At 40.7% G+C, this 23613-nt stretch overlaps 1 protein-coding gene across 5 annotated transcripts in view; it reads left to right on the top strand.

The window, feature by feature from the left end:
* Positions 1–22737, top strand: part of ap3d1 (adaptor related protein complex 3 subunit delta 1) — a 28707-nt gene extending 5970 nt beyond the window's left edge. The window contains exons 3-34 of one of the 5 annotated variants that reach the window (XM_063465837.1): positions 82–162; positions 378–458; positions 578–685; positions 836–965; positions 3317–3456; positions 3585–3658; positions 3775–3824; positions 4225–4274; positions 4512–4584; positions 6339–6484; positions 6807–6955; positions 7071–7301; positions 7634–7865; positions 8002–8147; positions 8361–8502; positions 9614–9685; positions 9812–9887; positions 10077–10276; positions 10564–10637; positions 11803–11826; positions 13139–13307; positions 13489–13632; positions 14061–14114; positions 15926–16036; positions 16319–16474; positions 17185–17232; positions 17981–18170; positions 18682–18770; positions 19025–19110; positions 19481–19602; positions 19778–19857; positions 19961–22737. In XM_063465837.1, coding sequence (XP_063321907.1) covers positions 82–162; positions 378–458; positions 578–685; positions 836–965; positions 3317–3456; positions 3585–3658; positions 3775–3824; positions 4225–4274; positions 4512–4584; positions 6339–6484; positions 6807–6955; positions 7071–7301; positions 7634–7865; positions 8002–8147; positions 8361–8502; positions 9614–9685; positions 9812–9887; positions 10077–10276; positions 10564–10637; positions 11803–11826; positions 13139–13307; positions 13489–13632; positions 14061–14114; positions 15926–16036; positions 16319–16474; positions 17185–17232; positions 17981–18170; positions 18682–18770; positions 19025–19110; positions 19481–19602; positions 19778–19857; positions 19961–20056 — 3624 coding nt within the window. In that variant the 3' untranslated portion in view covers positions 20057–22737. The remainder of the gene's footprint in view (positions 1–81; positions 163–377; positions 459–577; positions 686–835; positions 966–3316; positions 3457–3584; positions 3659–3774; positions 3825–4224; positions 4275–4511; positions 4585–6338; positions 6485–6806; positions 6956–7070; positions 7302–7633; positions 7866–8001; positions 8148–8360; positions 8503–9613; positions 9686–9811; positions 9888–10076; positions 10277–10563; positions 10638–11802; positions 11827–13138; positions 13308–13488; positions 13633–14060; positions 14115–15925; positions 16037–16318; positions 16475–17184; positions 17233–17980; positions 18171–18681; positions 18771–19024; positions 19111–19480; positions 19603–19777; positions 19858–19960) is intronic. The other 4 variants (XM_063465838.1, XM_063465841.1, XM_063465839.1 and 1 more) reach the window with 4 other exon arrangements.
* Positions 22738–23613: the final 876 nt, after the last annotated feature.

The raw sequence follows: 23613 nt of genomic DNA on the forward strand, positions 1-23613 counted from the left end.
TCTCTGTACCTCGCCGGAGCAGCTTAGAGCTCCCCCTCTTCCTTTTAGTCACAATCTATGTCTGTCTTCTCTATGTTGCAGCTTCAAATGCTGGGCTATGACGTCAGCTGGGCTGCTTTCAACATCGTTGAAGTCATGAGTTCCTCAAAGTTCACGTACAAGGTAAGTCTGGGATGTTAGGATTGGTCGTGGAAGTGCAGGACAGAGAGTAATGCAAATGGAAAGGAAGATGCACACCCAGAATTTACAAAGTGATGTAGTCACAGCTGAGTGAGCTGTATAAGTGGATCTCTGTGGTGCTGCAACAGGCTGACGAATGTTTGTAGTAATGTAATATAATAGCAGTATGTTCTTTATGCTTGCTTGCTTTCCTACAGAGGATTGGCTACCTGGCAGCCTCACAGTGCTTTCATGAGAACACAGATGTCATCATGCTGACAACCAATCAAATTCGAAAGGTCAGCGATGCACATGTTTTGTGAACTCTGTAAATATCTTCTTACTGTTAGTTTTCCCTCAGCTAATCTTTTCTTTCTTTTTTGTTTTTCTTCCTATTTTTTTTATCTACTTCTCCCAGGATCTCAGCAGCCCCAACCAGTATGACACAGGTGTTGCCCTCACTGGCCTGTCTTGTTTTGTGACCCCTGACTTAGCTCGAGACCTAGCTAATGACATCATGACATTGGTGAGTAAGTCAAGAGGTGTACCCACATGACTTCTGCTCTTTTCTCTTTTTTTCCCCTCGTTACCATTTACCTCAGTCAAATTAGCTGTCATTCCAGTTTTTTTTTTTTTTTTATCTTTAAAAAAATGTCTTTACTGTCTTCTACTGCAGATGTCCCACACTAAACCTTACATCAGAAAAAAAGCTGTGTTGATCATGTATAAGGTGTTTCTCAAGTATCCTGAGTCCCTGCGCCCAGCTTTTCCCAGGCTCAAGGAGAAACTCGAGGACCCAGACCCAGGTATCAGAAAACACAGTATTTATCCAGTCTGTTAGGGAACATTTGTTTCACAATTTCCGGTCATGAAAAAGAGAGATCACTCGCTGGTTTTTCTAGTACATATCGATTTGTGCCCCATGTACACAAACCTTTTGTTTTCACTGAGCTTTAATAGACACAGCTGGAACTTTTGGGGCCTCTGTGTACATGAACCGAGCGCCACATGATCTTTTTTTGGTTAAAATCATACTCTCAGATTTGGGTGATGACTGTCTTTTGTTTACTAATCATATCGTGAGCAAATCAGGCTTTTCCTAAGTTCATTTGGAAAAAATTACAGAAAGTACAGAAAAATCTGGACAGTGTTATTATTTTTAAGTACTGTTTTTAAGTATTTTTTTTTTTAAGTGCAGTTGTTAGTAACTGTAGATTATATATAAATGGTGGACTAAGCCACCTTGATGTCACATTTTAACCCAAGATTAGCTGTTTGGTGGCTGCTGAAGAAAACACTAGAATTTGACTCACCACCACTAAAGCACTTTTTTTTTTTTGATACTTTAACAAGACAATAAAGCTTCTTTCAGGTTTATGTGTAATTAATTTAAAGCAGTTGTGTCAAATACGGGCATATTTATTTCCCTACGGACAGCGTACGAAAAGGGGTTTTCAGGCCAACTTCACTGTGCTTGACATGGATGACGCTCCTTGTTGGTCAAATGCTGATTGGTTGACAAATGGGCCAGAACAGGGAAGGGATCGATGGCAGAGTTCACTGGGAATGGAAAGAGCGTGGAAAGAAAAATGTAAAGATCCAAAAATACAGCATGAAAAGTACAGATAGTGGCTACAGTGGATACTTAGAATAGAATAGAATAATCCTTTAATTGTCCCACAAGGGGAAATTTGGTTGTAACAGCAGCAAAAAGACACATATACAAACAAACAGTACACAGGACACAGAACAGAAACATACACAATTTTTCTTAAATATTTACATTAAGGACAATGGTTACTATATACAGAGTATTGTACAGTTATTAAATTAAATAAAAATAACTACAGATAAGAGGCAAACCAGGTTGTAGTGCAACTCGGTTAATTAACTTATTGCAGTTACAGTGCTGATGTAAACATCTATGTTTGTTGGGAGCAGTTCTGATTGTACAGTCTGACAGCTGCAGGGAGGAAGGACCTGCGGAAACGCTCCTTCATGCATCTAGGATGCAGCAACTTCTCATTGTTTTTAACACTCGGTTTCACTTCATCATTTAGTATGTCATAACTTTGCTTTTCTCCGCGGCTGGCTGACAGAACAAGCAAGAGTCGCCCACATACTGGTTGTAACATGTTGTGCAGTGCCCCCATCCACAGCAGACGCTCTCTGCAAGCAGACAGGCTGTCCATGGACTGCTAGTGGACTACCAAGGTGTTATCACTGCTGAAGCATAATTTTAGCTAAATTCACAAGGGTACACCACAGCAGATGGAGCCTTGGCTTTTTTTAGCCCTTCTGTGTTGGCTTTGAGTTCTAGATTATCAGGTTGCTGCTTTTTGTTAAATTTGCCAAAGTTGGCCTGCTCGTCTTATGTTTCTGTACCAGCAACAGCTATTCTGGTGGACTTCACCGCCTGTCGTTCAGCTACCGCTTCTGTGAGTCTCACTCCTTCCAACAGACTCCAATGTTAGTCCTTGTATTGTTATCTGCTGCAAATTGGACAACAGCTGCAAGTAGAGCTTGCACCAGATGAAGAAGTGGTTTTGTGAGTCACTCCACTAAGCTGACTAAGCCTGCAGAGCAAAGCAAGCGATACAGTCACCAGCTGCAGTCCAAGACACTACAGTTGGACTTGCAGGGGTCGAAAGACTCAGTGGAGAAGCAGCTAATGGTTAGCAACACCAGAACTTTTACAATAAAATATACTCCAGAAAGCATTACAAATTAAGACTGTCCACAATATAAGACATCAGATCCCCTAACTGAACCTCATAAATGATTCAGCAGCAACGAATATGGGATTAAAGAAGGCTCGGGTATGGTACTGAGCCAGGACTTCCAAGACTGCAAGACAATACTGCTGACTCTCTTCTGGTTTTAGAGCGCACATCTAGGACTGCCAGTGGTTTCATACTTACTTAATCTCCTCTATTTAGTATCTCACTTTTTTTTTATCCAGTTATCATGACAGTACAAATTCCATTCTTTTATTATTACATGCTTTATTTTGTATGTTGGACTGTAGTCATTGGACTCTTTGCATTACATTTTTTTCTTTAATAACACACTACATAGTTTTTAAATGTTCTTTTAAAGAAATTAAGCTTTGTAGTTTTCAATGCTTGTTTCCTGATGTTATATTCTCTCCTTTTAGGCGTCCAGTCAGCTGCAGTAAATGTCATATGTGAGCTGGCCAGGAGAAATCCCAAGAACTACCTGTCATTGGCCCCGCTTTTCTTCAAACTCATGACTTCCTCTACTAACAACTGGGTTCTCATTAAGATCATAAAGCTGGTAAGACGTTACATTTTAGTAGTTAGTAACTGAATAGATTTAAATAAATACATTTATATATTTAGTGTACCAGCTTCTGAAAGGTGATTGTGGACACACAGAATTTCTGGATTTTGTTTATCTTGTAGTTTGGTGCGCTCACACCGTTGGAGCCACGGTTGGGGAAGAAATTGATTGAACCTCTAACAAATCTAATCCACAGGTGAGAGGAAATTCTCTTTTATTATATTTCCCATAGACAGTAAAACAGTCTACTCTGATAAACAGCTCAATAATAATTCTAAACTTTCCCACCATCCTGATGTTTTTCTCTCACAGTACCTCTGCCATGTCTCTGCTGTATGAATGTGTCAACACTGTGATTGCAGGTCAGTACAGCTGTTCTGTGGGTCACATCAAATCTCACTTAGCTTAGTGGCCCCAGCCCCATGTTTATTTCATCGTTTCAGTATATTTTTGCTTCTGTTTTGAGAAATAAGCTTATACATTGATCTTCAAAAAATACAGTGTAGTGTCTTATCTGTATTTGCACTTTTCAGTCCTCCTACGTGCTAAAACCAAATTTTCTTAGCTTTGCTTGAATGAATAAGTGGAATTTGTACAAGTTAAATTTAAACTTGTATACTGGCACTTAAACATCCTTGAGATTTAGCAGAGGTCTTTTTCCTCACGTGTTCTGATCTTTATTTGTTTTTGTTTGTTTTTTAAACTTGCTCATAAAAAATTGTTCTCATTCAGATGTAATTGTTTCCTTGTGCTACATTACAGTGTTGATTTCTTTGTCCTCGGGGATGCCTAACCACAGTGCTAGTATCCAGGTAATGTCCTCATTTCATCTCTTTCATCAACATATTCATGTGTTTAGTTGCAGGTTTTTAACCCTTTCCACTCCAGTTGAATCACAGTGCATGCCGTCTGATCCAACATAGCTTAGGCAGAAACACAGCAGCCATCAGACAGGCCAGAAAGTCTCACAAAGCTCCTGGTGTGGAAAGGTTTTCCGTGGTGATAACAGATCTGCCCCTCTCCCTCTCTGTTTTTTGTCTCTCCCACAGCTCTGTGTGCAGAAACTGCGAATCCTGATAGAAGACTCGGACCAGAACTGTGAGCCCTCTGTCAATGCCTGCAGTGTGTCATTTTCTCATTGTCTGCGTGTTTTTGACTATGGAACAGTCCACCCTTTTAGACGACAATAACATAGACCTCCTGACTCTGGATAACTCGAACATTACTACCTTTTCACTCTCAATTGGGCGTCCTGCTTGGAATACCATTGCACTTAAGTCACATCCACCCAGTTTCCAACAGAATATATACAAAAAATTGCACAATTTTAATTTTTTAAAAAATATTTTCTTTGCTTCACTCTAGAGGGGCTTAAATTTGTTATACTATAAGTTGTTATTACATTCTCTTTGCACACAGCCATTTGGAGCTTAGATTTCTACATTCAGGTATTCGAGTTGTCTGGATCTTAAAACGTAGATAACTGTGCGTGTGTAAAGTAAATTGTAGACTCCTGGTCATAGGCTACATCCACTCTAAAATGTTTCCCATATAAGTCCTAAATCACTGTAATAGTGAGTACTCAAAGGCGTAAAGTCATGCTTTTTAAAAGGAAAACTTATTAGTGTGGACATGGCCTTAATAGAGTAGACTGTGAACCTGTGGTTCAATGTTTTATCCTTTCATTGATCACTGCTGTGCCCCTGTTTGGTTTCAGAGTTATACTTGGGTATAAAACTTTCCAAAACATTAGTGAGTAAAGCCGTAAATATTTAGCGATTCCCTTGTGACGATGCTTAACTGGTAAAATATTTAATCTCAGGGCCCACTTAAAAGCCCTGAGTAAATTCATGTAGAACACTTGTTGAATTAGGACTGAGTAAAAGTCAGGTCACATACTTTTTGGTGATGATGCCATTAGATGGAGTGCAGGTAACTAAGGGTTCAGTCACATTTAGGCATGTATTATTATTGGGTTATTAATGCCAACCAGTCAGGGTTGGCAGCATTAATAATAGTAATAATAATAATGATAATAGTTATTACTATTAATTATTAATATTTTGATAAATACTTTCTGAGCTTAAATGAATCTTCAAAAATGCAATGCCAGCTGAAAATGGAGAATTTTCACCTTCAAAGTAAAAGAAGTGCTTTACCATCTTCTTCTGCCTCTTCCATGTAAAATAAGGGCGACCATGGCAACATGCTAGCAACCAAAACGGTTACAATTAAAACCATAGGTTAAAAGAAATATGTTTCAAAAATCTGTGTAGCCTTTTCTTGTTCAACACATCACTGAACTTCCACAAGTCCACATCAGTGGTCACTTCTCTAATCTAAGCACTGCAGTGATCAGCTTCACTGATCCGAGGCCAATCCAAGGTCACCATAACGCCCTTTTATTGATCACAGAACCTGAGAGCAATTAGTCCCCGTCAGGTCAGATGACTGAGAAAAGTCATGAGCCAGCAGATTTTGGGGTTTTTTGTGGGGGGGAGCTGCCAGGGGTATGAGAAAGGGTAAAGCAAAACAAGACTGTGTCCCAGTGTGTGTTGTCCCGTGTGTGTGTTTGTGTGTCCTTTCCATCTTTGTGTGTTTTATATTTATTTCCTGTTGTGATTTAGTTTTGTTTTTGCAGTGTGATTTATATTTTTTACAGATTAGCGAAGTGAAGATGAGCATAGAAAGAGTTCATAGTGTATTATAGTTATTACATACATATGAGTATTACTGCAGTCACAGTAATGTAAAGCTAATCAGGTTTAAGAGTGATGGTGAATATAATATACTTGGTAACGTGTGGAGATTTCAAGGGTTGTTGTATGTCCCTTTTTAAGTACACTGAGGTAGTGTGTTTTTGCGTATTTCTGTAGTGAAGTATTTGGGCCTGCTGGCGATGTCAAAGATCCTGAAGACCCACCCCAAGTCAGTGCAGTCTCATAAAGACCTCATTCTCCAGTGTCTGGATGACAAGGATGAGTCCATCCGTCTGAGAGCTCTGGACTTGCTCTATGGCATGGTATGCAGCCAAACTTTTGACTTTTGTTTTATTCAGTGTTCATGAAAACTAATGTTGAATATTTTTAGATCCAGATTATGCTTGTTTCAGTCTAGTCTAAAGAATACGGTGCAATGCAATACAAAAAACAGAACTTTCGCTGTAACTACTTTGCTGTAACTCGGTATAATAAAATGGCTTTGCTAGCACTCACACACTAAAGTGTCAAGTACAATAGATACCTTAAGCTGTTACTGCCAACTATAAAACTCTGCAAATGGTGCTGTTTGATCTAGTAAAGTAATAATTCTCTATGATCACTTGTGGGTTCTGCTCTTTGAAGGTGTCCAAGAAAAACTTGATGGAGATCGTGAAGAAGCTGATGATACATGTAGACAAAGCCGAAGGAACCACCTACAGAGATGAACTGCTCACAAAGATCATTGACATCTGCAGTCAGAGCAACTACCAGTATATCACCAACTTTGAATGGTTAGTTTACTTACCAGCAGCATTGTCCTGTGCTTCACTCTGAGGTGTGTCAGTTTGCTTGACATTTGCTACTTGTTGTAGTTATATACACCCCCTCTCCATGTCTGCCCAACAGGTACATTAGTATCCTAGTAGAGCTGACCCGACTAGAGGGCACACGGCATGGCCACCTCATTGCCTCTCAGATGCTGGATGTGGCCATACGAGTCAAAGCCATCCGGGTCTTTGCCGTTGCCCAGATGGCTACCCTGCTGGACAACGCCCACCTGCTGACAGGCAACATGCAGAGAAACGGCATCTGTGAAGTGTTGTACGCTGCAGCCTGGATCTGTGGGGAATTCTCAGAGTAAGTCATTAGAAGTAGTCAGTATAGTTGGTATATTTAAACTCTCTGCCTGACGCTAAAGGTTTGGCAAACAGAAGAGACTGACCATGTGTGTCTTCACATTAGTTTCTGCAGCTCCTCAGGGCAAAGCAAATACTGTTTTACTCTGTAAGTACAGATGAGTCAGGACAGAGTTAATGCAGTCATATAATATGTAGTGTGTTGTGTGTATTTATTTTGCACAGTCACAAATGTGTGTAACCCAAACACCGTACTGCTGTATCTGTTTGGGAACCTTCCTGAGGGTTGAGAGTACCAAACCTGAAATAACAGAAATCTTCCCCTCGTTTTAGACACCTGGAGAATCCCGTGCAGACTTTGGAGGCCATGCTGCGTCCTAAGGTCGCGACCCTACCCGGTCACATCCAGGCTGTATATGTGCAGAATGCAGCCAAGCTGTTTGCCACCATCCTGAAGAACCAAGAGGGGAACACAGACAGCACAGCTGCACAGGAAACCAGCCAGCTGATGATAGACAGGCTACCGCTGTTTGTCCAGAGCGCTAACCTCGAGGTGCAGGAGAGGGTAAGATAAATGAGGACTGAAAGAGCCAGAGTCCTCACAGAACCTGACCTTTAATGCTTCACAGATTACAAGGTTACCTACTGCATACAAATCGGATAAATACCTGCAACCTACAGTGCCTCTCCTTTTTCCTCAGGCGTCCTGCATCCTGCAGCTAGTTAAGTACATCCAGAAACTGCAGCAGAAGGATGTAGAAGTAGCAGAAGAAGTCAGCGCGTTGTTTGCTGGAGAACTCAATCCTGTAGCTCCGAAGGCACAGAAGAAAGTGCCTGTTCCCGAAGGGTACGTTGGCTCAGCACATGAGATAAACAAAACAAAACTGCAATATCACATATTTTTACAGTTTATAATCTTTTTGCTTAAAATGCAGTGTTTTTGTTTCTCACCTTTGAGGTGTAGCAGCAAGAGTAACTAAAACGTTTCAGTATTTATGCTGCATGTGTCTGCTTTTGAGTTTTTCATAATGGAATGCAACAACCATGTTTGTGTGTGTAGGCTGGACCTGGATGCTTGGATCAATGAGCCTCCTTCTGAAAGCGAGTCTGAGGATGAGCAACCCAAGGCTATTTTTACCAAGGAGGAGCCCAAACACTCTCGCCCCCGTCACACAGAGGTGGACGAGAAAGAGCTGGCAAGGGTGCGTAGGTTGGTCTTTGTATCATTGATAAACTGCAAAGAGCAGTTATGATACCAAACTCTATGTCCAAATTTGTTTTTTGTTTTAGTTTGTAACATTTGAGGTTTGAAATGTTTGACCTTTTTGTGTTGTTACTGAAATTTTTATAATGGCAGCTGTAAAAATTGCCACCATGAGTAGTGGTAAGAAATAGTTTCAAAGCAACTTCTCAATTTTAACTGATGGAACATAGAACAAAAACAGTACACAACTCTGACTTTTTCGTTGTTGTTTTAACGGACAGGATTAGTAAGTCTCATAATTTTTGTTGTTGTTGTTTTTGTTTTTTTTGAATACCGTTTTCTTTTACAAAGTGCTGACTAATAGAAAGAGTAGAGTATGGTTTAAAGTGATCAAAGAGGAAAAGAGGAACAGAGACGTTGGCCCTGCAGTCACTTCATGTTAATGCCACCTCAGCAGATGGATATGTTTTTCCCTTAAAAAAGCCTTAAAACCGGTTGGACTTGTGCTTTCTTTATCAGGGGAAATTGACATTTGGTTTTCCATCTTCGTCTCTGAAAGAAGTGTTGCTCTATGGCTCTTCTGCCACCTAAGACAGAGGTTTGAGGTTGGGGAGGAAACTGTCTGCAGATTGGATGAATCCGGTCCTGTAAGCTCTAATTCCAACAGTAGGAAATCCCACCGTGTGCACTTCTTCTGATCTGTAGCAGTCATAGACGCGCATCAAGACTTTGAAGCAGAATTGTACAATGTAATGTTTGATCTTAGTTTTAGAAAGTGACATACCGACGGTGCTGCCAGCACTGTTTCTAGCCTTGGATATGAATTATTTATTGTTTCGGTACATCACTTTAAATGTTGTTATATGCCAAAGTCTTCAGGGTTTTTTTTTTTTCATCATTGATTTTTTTTTTTTTTTTTAAACGAACTGTAACATATGTGATAAAATGGTCGGTGACTGTTTATTAATGTTGCCATTGACTCAGAGTCAATATTAACCTCCTCAGACTCACAGTTAGTAAATCTGGCTTCCCCCTTGGATCCCAGCTCATGCTATAAGTGACGTAGGCTGTTCATGAATTCATATTATATTTCTTGTTTCCACTACCAGAGGAGAGAAGCCAGAAAGCAGGAGCAAGCCAACAACCCATTCTACATCAAGGCCTCTCCATCTTCTCAGAAGGTATGCTCACCGTCTTCAGTAATTACTTTGTGTTGGTAGTCATTTTCATTGCACAGGGTATTCAGTAAAAGTAGTTACGCTCATGTATGGCAAAAACCTTTTTGAAATGAATTCATTTATGTGTAGGTGTACCAGGAAGCTCCAGGAGTGGAACACATCCCAGTCGTGCAGATTGATCTCAGCGTGCCTCTCAAAGTCCCAGGTGGGACACGCAATCCTTATATTACTACAAAAACTTAAAAAAAAGGAACCCCAATACAACTATCATAACTTCACCTGAATCTAAGTGCAGCCTTACTTGAAAACATACTGTTGTGTCATAATTTTTCTATTTGTATACTGAAAATTATCAACGTTACCCTTAGCTACAACTTGCCCTCCCACCCCACAGGTCTGCCTATGTCTGACCAATACGTTAAACTAGAGGAGGAGCGTCGGCAGAAAGAGAGAGCAGAGAAAAAGAAGAAGGAGAAGAAGAAGAGGAAAGAAAAACGCAGTGGGCGAGGGAAGAAACACGACTCAGGCCCAGAGAGCGAGGAGGACATCACACCTGCACATGTGGTCGACATTGTTACAGAGGAGATGCCAGAGGTAGGCACGTGGTGACATCAATGGAAGAAGACTTTATACAAATACTAAATTTAAAACATTCTGTAAGTTGTTGTTGAAACCTTCTTTTTCCGCCTGGTCCTTCTTTCTATGTAGTGTTGAAAGTTTTATGACTTTATTATTTAATTTAGTTAATGTTAATAATTTTACACTGACATGTTCCAGGAAAATCATTTTCACTCACTTTTTTATAAATATGTTTTTACTGTATCATCACAAAAGATCACTGGAAGTCAGTAGCTCAGCTAATCTCTTGTTTTGTCCTACAGAATGCTTTACCCAGCGATGACGATGACAAAGACCCCAATGACCCTCACAAAGCCCTGGACATTGACCTGGACAAGTGAGTTTTATTTTACATGTGTTCGACCTTCATCACTTTAACTGCTGATTTTGAAGATGCTGAAGTCATCATTTTTATATCTAAACTAGTCTGCCAGGCATTGAAATTTAAGATTTTCCGCCCAAAGTTGTTGTTTGTGTTGTGTACCTTGTTTTAGAGCTGGAGGATTTCTAGTTTGAAATACAGTTATGTCAGAAAATAACTGAATAGTGAGTTCAACAGAGAGCTATTTGAAAGGAATCTATCAAAGTCAAACTGAAAAGCAGACTATAGGTTAAATTCAAGTGGTTGAACAAAGATATTGTATCAACAGCCAGATGTAGCTTATTTACAGTCCTGTGTCATCTGGGGCTGTTTTGTGGACAGATTTAGGCTGTTTTTTGAATTAAGCATGTAAAAGGTTTGCAGTCGATTCCAAGTGTAGCGTTTGCATTTGGAAGCAGTTCATTCAAATGCAAATGCCGTTCTCAAAGGGGATCTTATTTCAAATGAATCGAGCCAAACTTGGCGTGCACAAATAAAACAAATTTATTAGAGAGAGTGTGGGAACATAAGAAAAAATCAGCCAAATCAGCATTTTGGAACATTCAGAAAAAAATGAAGCACCTGTGAGGTCACAAACATGAAAAGGCCTAGGCCACGATTTAAGTCAGCAGTGGTGGATGCTTTCCATGGTAAAGAAAAAACACATCACAGCATCTAGGCAAGAGACTAATCTCCACAATGTAGACACATGATTAGCAAAAAACGTCTTTAAAAACATAATAAGCCATAAACTTTGATTCCCTGCAATTATGTCAAGTTGTCCAATTATATTTGAGTTGATGAAAATGGAGGACTTTGTATAAAAATGACAAAGGCCACTGTGGTCAATGCTAATATTTTTCTTAAATCCTCCAAATTTAACCTAAAAGTTGCATTTTAATCCTTTCGTTTCAAACCTGTTGTTTTGGTGTACTGAGGCAGAGAGATAAAAACTGTGTCGCTCCCCAAACATTTCATGAAAGTGTAGTATTAGCCTTTATTCCTGAAGCTTTCCAGTCACAGCATTAAAGCCAGTGTGACCGGCCCTCTCCCTCCTCGCACTCCTCCTCATGGCGTTCTGCTTTCTGCTTCCTCTTTTCTGTGCCTACACACACCCATTACTGCCTCTTTGTGTGGGCAGCTTATTGGAAACAACTGCGCGCAGGTGAGTAGCACCCCAGCCACAGGACCTGACCTCTGACTGTGCACAGGTCACCTTTGTCTTTTTCTCTGTCTTGCTTTCCAAGTAGCTGTCCTGCTCTTTTCAACTAATATAGCTGTCTGTTCCTTACCTATCTGAAGCTTGCAATGTCCACTTTCTCTTTTTGCTCTTCTTCCCTTCGATCTGTTCTTTAATTTTGTAGCATTTGACCTAGTGATGCATAACGATATTGTAGTATCCCGCCTCTCTTAAAACTGCTTCTTCTTCTTTTTTATTTTTTTTTATGTTCTTGAAAATATCAGCATCTCTATTTCTGAACAAGCAGTTCTGATTTATCTGTCCTTAAAGAAAAGGAAACAAAATGATTTCCTAGAAAGAAAGAAAATAAGAACTGGCTGCTGATGTTCTCAGGACTTAATCTTTCACCCTTTAAATTCCCAGAATAGTTTCCTAAAAGCATTTTGGCTCTTCTTTTTCTTGTACTGGGCAATCGGCATCAACATGCTTTTAGAAACCTATCCCAGGGGTTCGATGCTATAGTGTAATTCTTTTCTCTTAGATCTGCTCAGCTGAGTTTAGTAGACTTGGCATGCCTCCAGACTGTCTCCAGCTGTTTTTAAGTGGATACGCTTTGCCTGCCCTCAGTGGAAAAAGATGTGGCCTTAAGCCAAGGATAGAATGTGGATCGTTTTAATAATGTGTTGATGAGATCATGCAGGACAAGCTGTAAACAGTTTTGGTCTTCTAAATTAATGTTTACTTACAAAAACACACGTGGAAGTCTTTCTTTTGGATTGTAATTCTAAAAGAAAAATGGTACCACAAAAGCAAGATTACTTAATTCTAGGAATTTAAAGCTGAAAGAATAAAGCCAAAAAAGAAAATTTACTTAAATTGGAGACTGATGACACAGCATGGTTTTATATAATATCTATATTAGATTTTATATTCTATATAAAGATTTTCCAACAGGGGGCTATATTGCACGCTACTAACTCCTAATTTCCGGCTTTTAGGAAATAAGTTTACCAGCTCTTATCACTTCAGTATGGAGGACGTTATTAGGATCGATCGACCGTGTGGAGTTCTGCTAGAGGAATGACTTGTGCTTTGAATGAGACCTGGCTGCTTCACAGTGCAGAACATGTGCTTGAGAATGGTGGATTGCTGCACCCTACATGCCTTGTTCACCTTTAACAACTAATACTCAAGGAATGCATCTTTCAGATGATGTAGCCCAGGAGGATCAAAATCACCTCCCAAGTCCTTATCTGTGCAGAGTTAAAATATGTATCTGTATGTTTTGTTTGTGCAGGCCGCTTGCAGACAGCGAGAAGCTACCGGTCAGGTCACATCGTGCAGCTGGGGCTCCAAAAAGCTCGGCTGAGGATGGAGAGGCAGAAAATGCCACGCCACAGGAGCCCAAGAAGAAGAGCAGCAAAGAAAAGAGGGACAAGAAGAAAGATAAAGAGAGGGATAGGAAGGTGAGGTTAAGATGCTGGAAACATTCCCCACCTTCTGGTCATAAATCAGATTCACGGAGCACTCCGAGCGAGGGGAGAACAGGAGTGCGCTGTCAGCTGCGCCGTCACAATTTGATGACTCAGTGTTTGCATTTCTTAACCCGACTGACACCGACTGGAATATATTCTCCTGTTTTCACAGAAGAGCAAAGAAGAGAAGAAGAAGAAAAAACACAAACATGAAGAAAAGGAGGAGGATCTTCTTGGAGGTCAAGCAGAAGAGCCTGTGGTCCAATCGGAAGGAACGAAGGAGGTGGAAGCGCAGCCCACTTCAACTAGTGCTGAGGTACGCCTTTATAACATGTTGGACCGAGGATGTTTCCTACGCATCGCCGCAGTTTGTATCTAACATCCAAACACTGGTTAAAATTACCAGATCTATAAAATTATAATTAAAATGGCTTAAAGGATACCTTAAGGAGTGCTCCACAAATTCTGTCAAATGGTTAAATGCAAGCAGACACGTTTTATCGTGTTCATTAACTCGGCGCTTCCATTGCTTTTTCCCAACCTGTCTTTCAATCGGCTATAGCGATCAAGTATCAGTTTCCTCGTAGCCGACTGTGCAGTCTCTTGCCAAATACTTGATTTATTCATGAAACAGGACAGTGTATTCTCTGTATCCATTTTCATGAATAGTAGTAAGACACAGAACCTGTTTGGCCCTCACCCCTCTCACCTCCTCGCGCTCCTCTCCCTCCCTTCCTCTTTTAGGTTTCGGACCTGGATTTCTGGCTCTCAAATGCTCCAGTGCCCTCTAACACCCAGGTTGAGTCACGCCCCTCTTTCTCTCCCTCTCTCTCTTTCTGTCTCTCTCACCCTGTCCTGCCCACATCTGTTCAGTTTCATGACACAGTTTTCAATCAACCTGCCTCAGACATTGGTGTAACCATACATTCTGTCTCTGCTGCCCTTGAGTTGTTCCTTTTTTTTTCCTCCCCTCCGCATCTGTTGACACTGCCTCTCTTTCACAGGGCTCACAACACTATATTCTCTCATTTTCCAGCACCCTTCTGCTTTCTAGCATGTGTGTGTGCACAGTATGTATCTGTATTTGTCTCGCACTTCTTCTTGCCTTGTGTTGTGTCAGTCATGATGTCAGAGCAGGTGCTGTTACTTTTATTGTTTTGTTTTTGTTTTTTGTGGTCTTTATTTATTGATTTCTTTATTTTTGAAGAAGTGACAATGGACCAAATGTCACTAATATGTCTTTTAAACCAGTGTGGTCCTGGTACCCATGCTGGTGTGAAACACACACGTACACACACACACAAAAAAAAAACTCCAAACAGAAGCTGGAGTCATTTTCGTGGTAGACAGGATATGTGAGCTTCAGCTAACAGTTATTGCTGGGATAGCCTTTCAAGGTTCTAGGTTGGACACCAGCACCGCAGTGGTGGAAGAGGGGTAAACGGCTCCCCAGAAATTGGCCTAGAGTCCTTTCCTCTTACATCACCACTGTATGAGCACAATATCCACTCTCCATTATCCCTTCTTCCATAATAGCAGTGTGGGGCCATACTTATCTTTGTTTCTGTTTGAAAACCAAGTAGAAGTTCCCAAATCAGTTGCTAAACTTCACCTTTACTGATAGACTTTTTGATGACTGCGTTGCATAACAATGCATGCATAGAGAATAACACTGCTAGCTAATCCAAAGATGAAAGCAACTCATGTGAGGCCTTCAGGATACGGGCAATATTTTTTTTGGTAAGAAAAACTCAACAAGAAATCCGTGAGAGGCACCCGTCAAACTGAACATTTCCCTTTATTTTTCTTTCATTTAAAAAAAATAAATAGGAAAATTACTTTCTCAGTTGTTTTAAATTAAATCTATGTGGCCTGTGGTCATACCAGGACACCGCTCTCACACCATGTCCAGCTTGTTTAAATAAGCTAAGCTATCCAGTTGCTCCACTATTTCATCCTGACTGTTCGATGAAAAGACTGAATAACAGGCGCACTGTTTCATTAACTATACATGTGAGATATAACCCAGATGAGAGCAAAGATTTTGTTTGGGTCCTTCATGACTGTACGCTCAGATCTGTCAGGCCTTTAACTTTCCCTTTGGGCGTTTTTGTTATTAATCATTTGAACTGTCAGCCCAAGAGTTAAAGCTGCCCCAGTAATATGCATCTATGTCTTCGTCGAACGCTTGTTTTTGTCCTGGCTGTCACACCAGCGTCCCAGATCATACTGTTGCATATATTTAGCCTGTCAGTCAGCCTGCTTCAGTTTCGAGCAATACCCAGTGTAGCTGGTTAGTGCAGTGGATCCAGCAGTTGTACAGCAAAACCGCTGTAGGTGTTAGAGGTCCATACAAACATGATATGCTCATGTTTAGCATTCTTCCATGCAACACTCTTGGCTCATTGTATCTGATGTTTGTTTGTGGTGTCACTCAGCTCAGTAGGTTGCAGGTGATCATGAATGACTTCTCTTATGAATGACTGAGTGAACTCACTAACCTCACTTACCTATGTCAACACAGAAGGTAGAAGGTTTTGCATGTGTTAAACGCTGTGGTTGTTCTTGTTTGTGTGTTTATTTGGTGGTGTGCTGGTGTATCTGAACAGGAAGCAGCAACAGTAGCAGCAGCAGAAGCAGCCCCTGCGCCCGAGGCGCCTGCTGGCACAGCGGCCGACTCTGAGCCCGATGAGCCCAAAGACACCGAGACGGAGGAGAGTGTGAGTTAACGCAGACGAGGCAATAGTTAGAAGGAACAAAGTTTGACGGCACTGCTCGAGATTCCAGTTCACAATAAGCCCGACTGGACTCGGGGAATTGGCAACTCTAATTCTGATACATTTGTGTGAACGATGTGTCGCAGACCTGCCAGTTTCTGTGGGCTCTGGGGGAGTAATTCTGCCACTTCGTGTTTCATTTTCATTAGCATTAACACTCAATGGCGATTAAACATCACTTCAGGAAATTTATCTCCTTCTCCTTCTTTGGGTTTTTCTTTATAGAAGTCCTCCAAACACAAGAAGAAGAAGCAGAAAAAAGAGAAGGAAGAGAAGGAGAAGAAAAAGAAAAAGAAGCATCATCACCATCACCACCACAGCGATGGAGGTGGAGAGGAGTCTGTGCAGAATGGCACCGTCGAGGAGGAGGAGCCTCTGCCGGTCAGTGTTGAACAACCACAACATCAAACTTAACCGATCATTATTTTTAATTTGTAAACTATGGGTTATGTTTCCTAAATCAGAATCGGTACAGCAAAATGTACACGTACAAAGAATTGGGCTCATTCGTTTTCTTCGTTGCTCTCAATTTACTTAACAGAATAGATAAGAAACATTACTGATAAAAGCATGACACAGACAATAGCAATTTGTATAGCATATTTAAATGTGCAGTGCACGAAGATCTTGGAATAAAACATTTACCAAACTGGGGATGGATAACTGGTTACTATACAGTATATACATGAGGAATTGATGATATAGATATACAGGTATGTACAATACCATATTGATACGTACAACAAAACATTATGTACAGCACTCATTGGTTTTAGCATTTGGTGGATGTTAAAGTAGAGATGATATGAGTGAAGTTAAAATCAAATTGGCATCCTAGTGTCATTCCTCTTCGATTAAAAACAGACAAACAAAAGCTTACTGACCTCAAAGACACAAATAACTCAAAGCCGCATGTAGGCAGTATAATTTATCATCATTCATCTGAGCTCCACTGGGTAAACCCACTTACTGCTGCCAACACACACTGCCTTCCTTGTTATATAGCAGCTAGGTAGGAGCTCCTGTTGCCTAGTTAGCATGCTTAGTGGCTGAGAATGCCTCCTCTGACCTGAGCTCTTCTCTCCTTTCAGCCCATGTCCAATTACTGCCTGCTGGCTGAGAACTCCTACATCAAGATGGTGAGCGATGGTGACTGCGATGCCAGGCTTTGGAAATTTGTTTTGCTCTCAATTTGTTAAAATAATTCCGGTCTCATTTTGGCCATGAAAACATTTGATTTTTCAATTTAATTTTTAGCATCCAAAGCTGCTCATGCCTTCTCCAATCTAATAGTTTGCATTGTTAATTAAAAGGCACCAAGTGAACCAGATTGTGATAAATATTCTGCTTTATTTAGACATGTTGGGTTCTTCTGTTTACTTTAGTAAGGCAATAAATAAAATCATTTTCTTGCTACATTATAGCACACATTTCTTTCTAGATGCTGAGAAAGAGAAACATTGTTGTTGTTTCCAAGATCCAGCGTGTGGAGTACTTAGAGTTAAAAAAAACCCCAAAAACTGTGATATACAGATTGCTTTTTCTCTTCCTCTCTTTAAAGATGATGGAGGATGCTGATCAGGTATTGGTTAAAGTTTTGTCCTAGATGTGTTTCTCTCTGGTCTCGTTGCTCTTTACAGGCCTTCCTCCTTGGGCAGACTAATTTATGTTTCTCTAGCGCAGCAGCGCTCAGTTTCTGAGAATGATTCTGTCCTTGTGATTATCTCCTTGTGTTCACTTCTTGGAAATGGTGATGTGTGCTCTGGATCTGCGTAATGACTCTGATTTGCCTTGTTAACACTGTGTAAAGAGAGGAAAGATGAGACCGTAATTCACTGTTCCAAATCCACATTTATCACTTTCCTTGTTTTCCCTCTTCCCCGTAAGGTGTGTGACATCCAGGGGAACCTACAGGATGGTAGTCAGGTGGTGGTGTCTGTCATCTTTGAAAATAAGAGTGACAGCTTCCTCAAATCCATGGAGTTCAATGTGCTGGACTCTCTGAACTCCAAGCTGCAGAGGCCAGAAGGGTCAGGTCCACATGATGGCCTCACCGTCCCCTTCCAGCTTCCCCCTGGTCAGTTATTATCTAAAGAAAAATCGTGTATGAATCCATCCATCCATGACTGTGAATTAAAAGCCCATAGCCCCCCTCAAATCTTTATTATTCATATTTTGGAGGGGCATCCAATCAGAAGTAAGTTAGCTTAAACTGAGGTTGAATTGAGCTGAAAGAGTTTTTGTTTGTTTCTTTTTTTCAGGCAGATTGTTATCTGAGGCCCAGGATAAGATAAATTAGTATTACTTAAACCATGTAAAGCTAGTCTAGCATAACCCAAGATGGAAAATATGGGGTTGGAAATGGGCATCATACTTATCCTTTGCTATAATATTGGCTTACTAAAAAAAATAAAAATAAAACAAGCATTTTCCTGGTAATTGTAGTGGGGCTTTTCAGAATAAATGTCCATCCTTTTTACTGAGTTACAGATGATTCAAGCAGCAACTTAAAAAATTGTGTTATATGAGTTTTTAAAGTTGTTGAGTTCCATAATTTGATGCTGAGAGCTTCTGTTTTTTTCTTGTAGGAGTGTCCAATGAAGCACGATTTGTCTTCACTGTGCAGAGCATCGTAATGCCACAGAAGCTGAAAGGAACCCTCACCTTTATTGTAAAGGTTCGTAGGAAAAGCACACAAGTGCCGTGTATACTAAAAGGAAAACAAAATCTAATGAAAAATCTGAAATCCAAATGAAACACAGACAAGAGTGACGGGAATTTTCATACGTTAATATTAAACCTGTGGCTTAATTAATTAATCTTTTGTATTTGTAGTACTAGAGTTGGCGTAGTAGCAGATGAGTTAATTCCGAGACCTATGAAGGAATCAAACAGGTGTTTTTAATATGCCGTTTTGCTCCATTCCCACAGAACGAGGACTCCTCCACTCATGAGAAACTGGACTTCAAACTGCACTTTACCTGCACCTCCTACCTGATCACTACTCCTTGTTACAGGTTGGTTATGCCACTCCTTCATTCATATCAGAGTTTCAGTGAGTCATTTAAACTTTTTAAAGAAGCTGTTGAAACTCCTCTCAAAGTGTTTCCAGGTACAAATCTTTGGAGTGGGAGAGTTTGTAGACTGAGGGGTGAGACTGTGGTTTAAGCATGGCAGTAGAAAATGGCCATCTTTGAGGAAGAATAAATATCAGTAAATTTCACTTGCACTTGTTTTAAGACAGAGCTTGTGTGAAATTCAAAATTAAAAAGATCAAGAACCACGCTCTGGGAATCATTAAAATCTGTCAGATCTGTTGAATCTTTGTCAGATTTTAGTAATGGAGAAATCTAAAATTGAATACTTTTTGTTCTTTTGCTCTCTCAGTGACGCGTTTGCAAAGTTGCTGGAGTCGGGAGATCTGAAGAGCAGCTCTGTCAGACTGGAGGGAGTTAACATGCCCTTCCATCACCTTCTGGCCAGGATCTGCTTCCACCACCACTTTTCTGGTACCTTTACATTATCACTTTTTGGGGGGGGACCTGAAACCTGTGCCACTTCACATGCAGGAAATTACAATCATCAAAGGGGAATATTGAAAAGTATACTAATGTTGGGTAATTTTGACATTAATTCTGATGCGCTGCATTTGCGTGATTGTGTTTCTTTCTCGTCTTTGATTAGTTGTGGAGAGGATCGACTCCTGTGCCTCCATGTACAGCAGGTCTATCCAGGGTCACCATGTCTGTCTGCTGGTCAAAACTGTAAGCGACAATAACATAAATCTGAGTAAAACAGAAGATGAAAAGAGTTTTCAGGTGCTGATGCTGACATTGTCCCCCACTTCTCTCCCCCTCTCTCCCCCAGTCTGGTCAGACTGTGTCCATTGACGCTAAATGTGACGAGCCAACGCTGCTTGGGAATGTGCTGGATGAGATCAAGCAGACCTTCTCTCAGTGCTGATTGTGTCTGACAGCCGAAGGGTGCCCCACCCCCACCCCCACCTCCACCCTACCGCTCCATCCCGCCCCTCCCTCACTGAAACACAACATAATCGCGTTACGAAACACTGCGACTGGCACCTCCAGTATCGCCCTATTTATTAGTCCGCAGATTTGCAAGATTTCTTTCCCCTTCTCTGCTTCTCCAGCGCCCCACACTTTGCCCCTCTTTGCACTCTGTGGTCACTCCCTCACACTTGATGTTGTTTTACAGACTCATTGTGTACATGCTTCATCTTCTCTGCAGTGTAATTTTCATTTTTACTTCCTAGTTTTCGAACAGCCGCCCTGTTGCACCCTGACTCTGACTGAGCTCCTGTTTCTGGACGCCTGGCGTCCTCTGCTCTTTCCTGCGTCTCTTTCCGCCCTCTACTCTGTCGGGAATTCAATCTGTGACGGTCGCGTCATGTAATGTTGACAACTGGACTTTTGCTGTTAATGGTTGAATTGTATTTTTACTGTTTTGAAGTTTTTGTCTTTGGTTTGTTTTGTTGTTTTGTCTTTTCTTTTTCTTTATCTTTGTCTGAAACCTGACTGCGCCTTCATCTAATCCCCTTCTTTACTGCTCACTAAAATTTGTGTGTGCTGCTCATCTGTGTAGGACTGGAAAAAAGATAAATCAGGTGATTGACTCTTTTTTTCGGACTAGATGGGCACTATAACCTGCTCACCCACCACTGACCTGGTGCCTGGAGAAGACCAGACACTGGGCAAGTGCAGTGAGATGAGAGCAGAGGTGAAACCAAAGCTACAAATAAGGCATGGGTTTTAAACTTGTATCGGGGTGCTTTTACCCTACTTGCCTCTTGGCGAGGCTCAGAGCAGATCTGCTGGTGTTTAGTTGAACCAAATCCTTGTTTCTCTATGGGTGATTGTACAGTAGTTCAGTAGTTTTGCTCTGTGCCTTAGCCCTGCAGTCTGACCTACTCCGGCACTTCATAAGTCTTGTAGAGCCCCCACCTCTCCCCTGAGTGCACTGATCTAACAGTGCTAAACTGCAGATTGACCCTCCCCCAAGGACTTTGAACATATCATTCCTTTTGCGAATCCAGTGCAATGTGAGGTTTCTATTACACCTGGCAAAGCCACCTGTGTTCTACCACGCACGGATGGTTTAGTTATTGTATAGAAGATGTAATAATATTGTAAAGCAGGATGCTGTTCTTCGTCTGAAGGCAGGTCGTCACTTGGCCGACGTGTTCACGGAATAATCTGACGTAAAGAGCTGACATCACTGTCCTCTGTAGGGGAAAAAAAGACAACCTGTGACAAGTTAAAGGACACCACACTTATACTCTCAACCTGCCTGTACTGTTTCTTTTAAAACTGCTGGTCTGCATATGAGATTGCTAAAAGTCATTTACTACTAAGCGGACGCTGTTAACTGGTCAGTGGCTTGAGGCGCCCTCTGAGTCAGTATTAATCAACACGGCTTCCACAGTAAGGAAGCATCGCCTCTGTCAGCAGCAGCAGTTGTGTGTTTTTTGTCTGTCCTCATGTGAAATATTTGCGCCCGTCTCCCTCTCATGCATCACAGAAAAGGCCAGCTGACCCACCCATATAAATCCCCCCATGTTTCTTTTTCCCTCCAGAAACTGCCTTGCTACTTTTTGTGTGTATGTGTGTTAGGAGAGTCTTTAAAGAAAACACAACACCCGACTTCCTGCTGAACTCTATTTGATGTCTTCATTTGGATCACTCATGTTTAAAGCAACCACCCCGTCCACTTCAACTAATCCTTGTAGTAGCAAGACTGAAAGGAAAAAAAGACTTGGTAGCGTCTCTGTTCATATATACTGGTAAGGCCCTCCTCTCTTACATCTGTCTGCTATTGTAGATAAGAAATATGGATAATGATGTCTGTGGCCTGAAGGTCAAGTCAGCCATTTCACTAGATCTTCAGTAATAGAGTCTGAAATCAGGTGATCAGCTGTTTTTCAGGAATGTCAGTAGAAAATAATTATGTACGTGCTCCCTGTTCCTGAAAATGATATCCATGAATCTGAGAAACAACTTCTCTAATCACATGCTGTCCTAATACTGATCATTCTGTGCATACTGTTAGATTAAAATTTGTATATTGCATGATTAGGAATGTACACTTTTATTTTCCTTTTTTTTCCCCCATGGACATGCTTACACAGACAAAGATGTGTCATTCCATTTTCTCCTTTCTTTTTCCTCTTTTTTTTTTTTTTTTTTAAAATGAGGTTTTCTTGACCATTCTCTATTTTTGATGGTATTGTGTTTTTATCTATTCTAAGTGCAGACAATTAAAAGAAGTGATACCATTGAATGTTTTTAAATTATTAGTCACAGGGGAAGGAAGGGGGTTCTGTTTGGTGTCGCACCACTGAGGACATGGGGCTCACAATAACAGTAGAACAGGCTACGTGAAGCAGTGTACTGAGAGGCAAACCCGCTCTGTCTTAATGCTCTGTTGGTTCAGCTGTAGTGACTTGTTCTACCAAGTTTGGCTTGTGACATTGAAATATACTCTCATATGACAGATTTTTGAAGGTCCTGTCTTTTTATTTCTTCATATTCAACTCTACAATGTCATATTCAGAAGGGGACAACATAAATTACATTCCCTTCAAAGAAATTCCACTCAACAAAAAAATAAAAATAAAAAATAAAAGCTGTAAGAAGATGCTGTAGTCCTTTTTGTTTGTGTGTGTGTGTGTGTGTGTGTGTGTGTGTGTGTGTGTGTGTGTGTGTGTGTGTGTGTGTGTGTGTGTGTGTGTGTGTGTGTGTGTGTTAAAGTGAATCAATAAGCATACAAAAAATAGTTTTGAATGAAATGATAGAAATCTGGAGTGTGTACGTGTAGATGAAGATATGTTCTTGGCAAATTAACACCTGTCTCTTTATTAATAAAGCAAGATGTGCTGCTTTGAACTTCAGTTCCCAGAAAGCCTAGCCTGGCAGCAGAAGTAATCGAGACCCCTACTGACTGACAGCGAGCAGCTGAGTTGAGAAAAGTTGAGCAGACAAAGCCTCAGATTGAAGTTTTATGAAAAAATTGATTGTTTTATCGAAAATGCCGCTTGGCCAACCTCCTTTTCCTCCTTAAGGCACCCGATAAAAAGAGGAGGCTGACAAGCTTTCGGTAGCAAAGATAACCGAGATCAAAATGAATTTCCGGTATAGAGTTTCAAAACAAAACTCGCGATTCGAACTGTATTTTTCTCTAAGAGCAAGCAAAAATGGACACTTGTGTATGTTTAACTAGAAGTACATTAAACGACACAAAACCTAAAAAATAAAGACTCTACCTTCATCATAAACATTGAAAACATCCTAACTGTAAGGGGTTAATAAGTTGTTTACCTGTGAGAGTGCAACTAGAGTAAAGGTCAAAAGAGAGAGGGGTAAATTGTGCAGTGCTGTGAGAAATTATTTGCCCCCTTCCTGATTTTTATTTTTTTATTTTTTGCATATTTGTCACACTAACATGTTTCAATTTAAAGAAATTTTAGGCAAGCTGAACAAATACAAAATGCAGTTTTAAATGAT

Source organism: Pelmatolapia mariae, linkage group LG23, assembly GCF_036321145.2.
Source record: "Pelmatolapia mariae isolate MD_Pm_ZW linkage group LG23, Pm_UMD_F_2, whole genome shotgun sequence".
NCBI classification, from domain to species: Eukaryota; Metazoa; Chordata; class Actinopteri; order Cichliformes; family Cichlidae; genus Pelmatolapia; species Pelmatolapia mariae.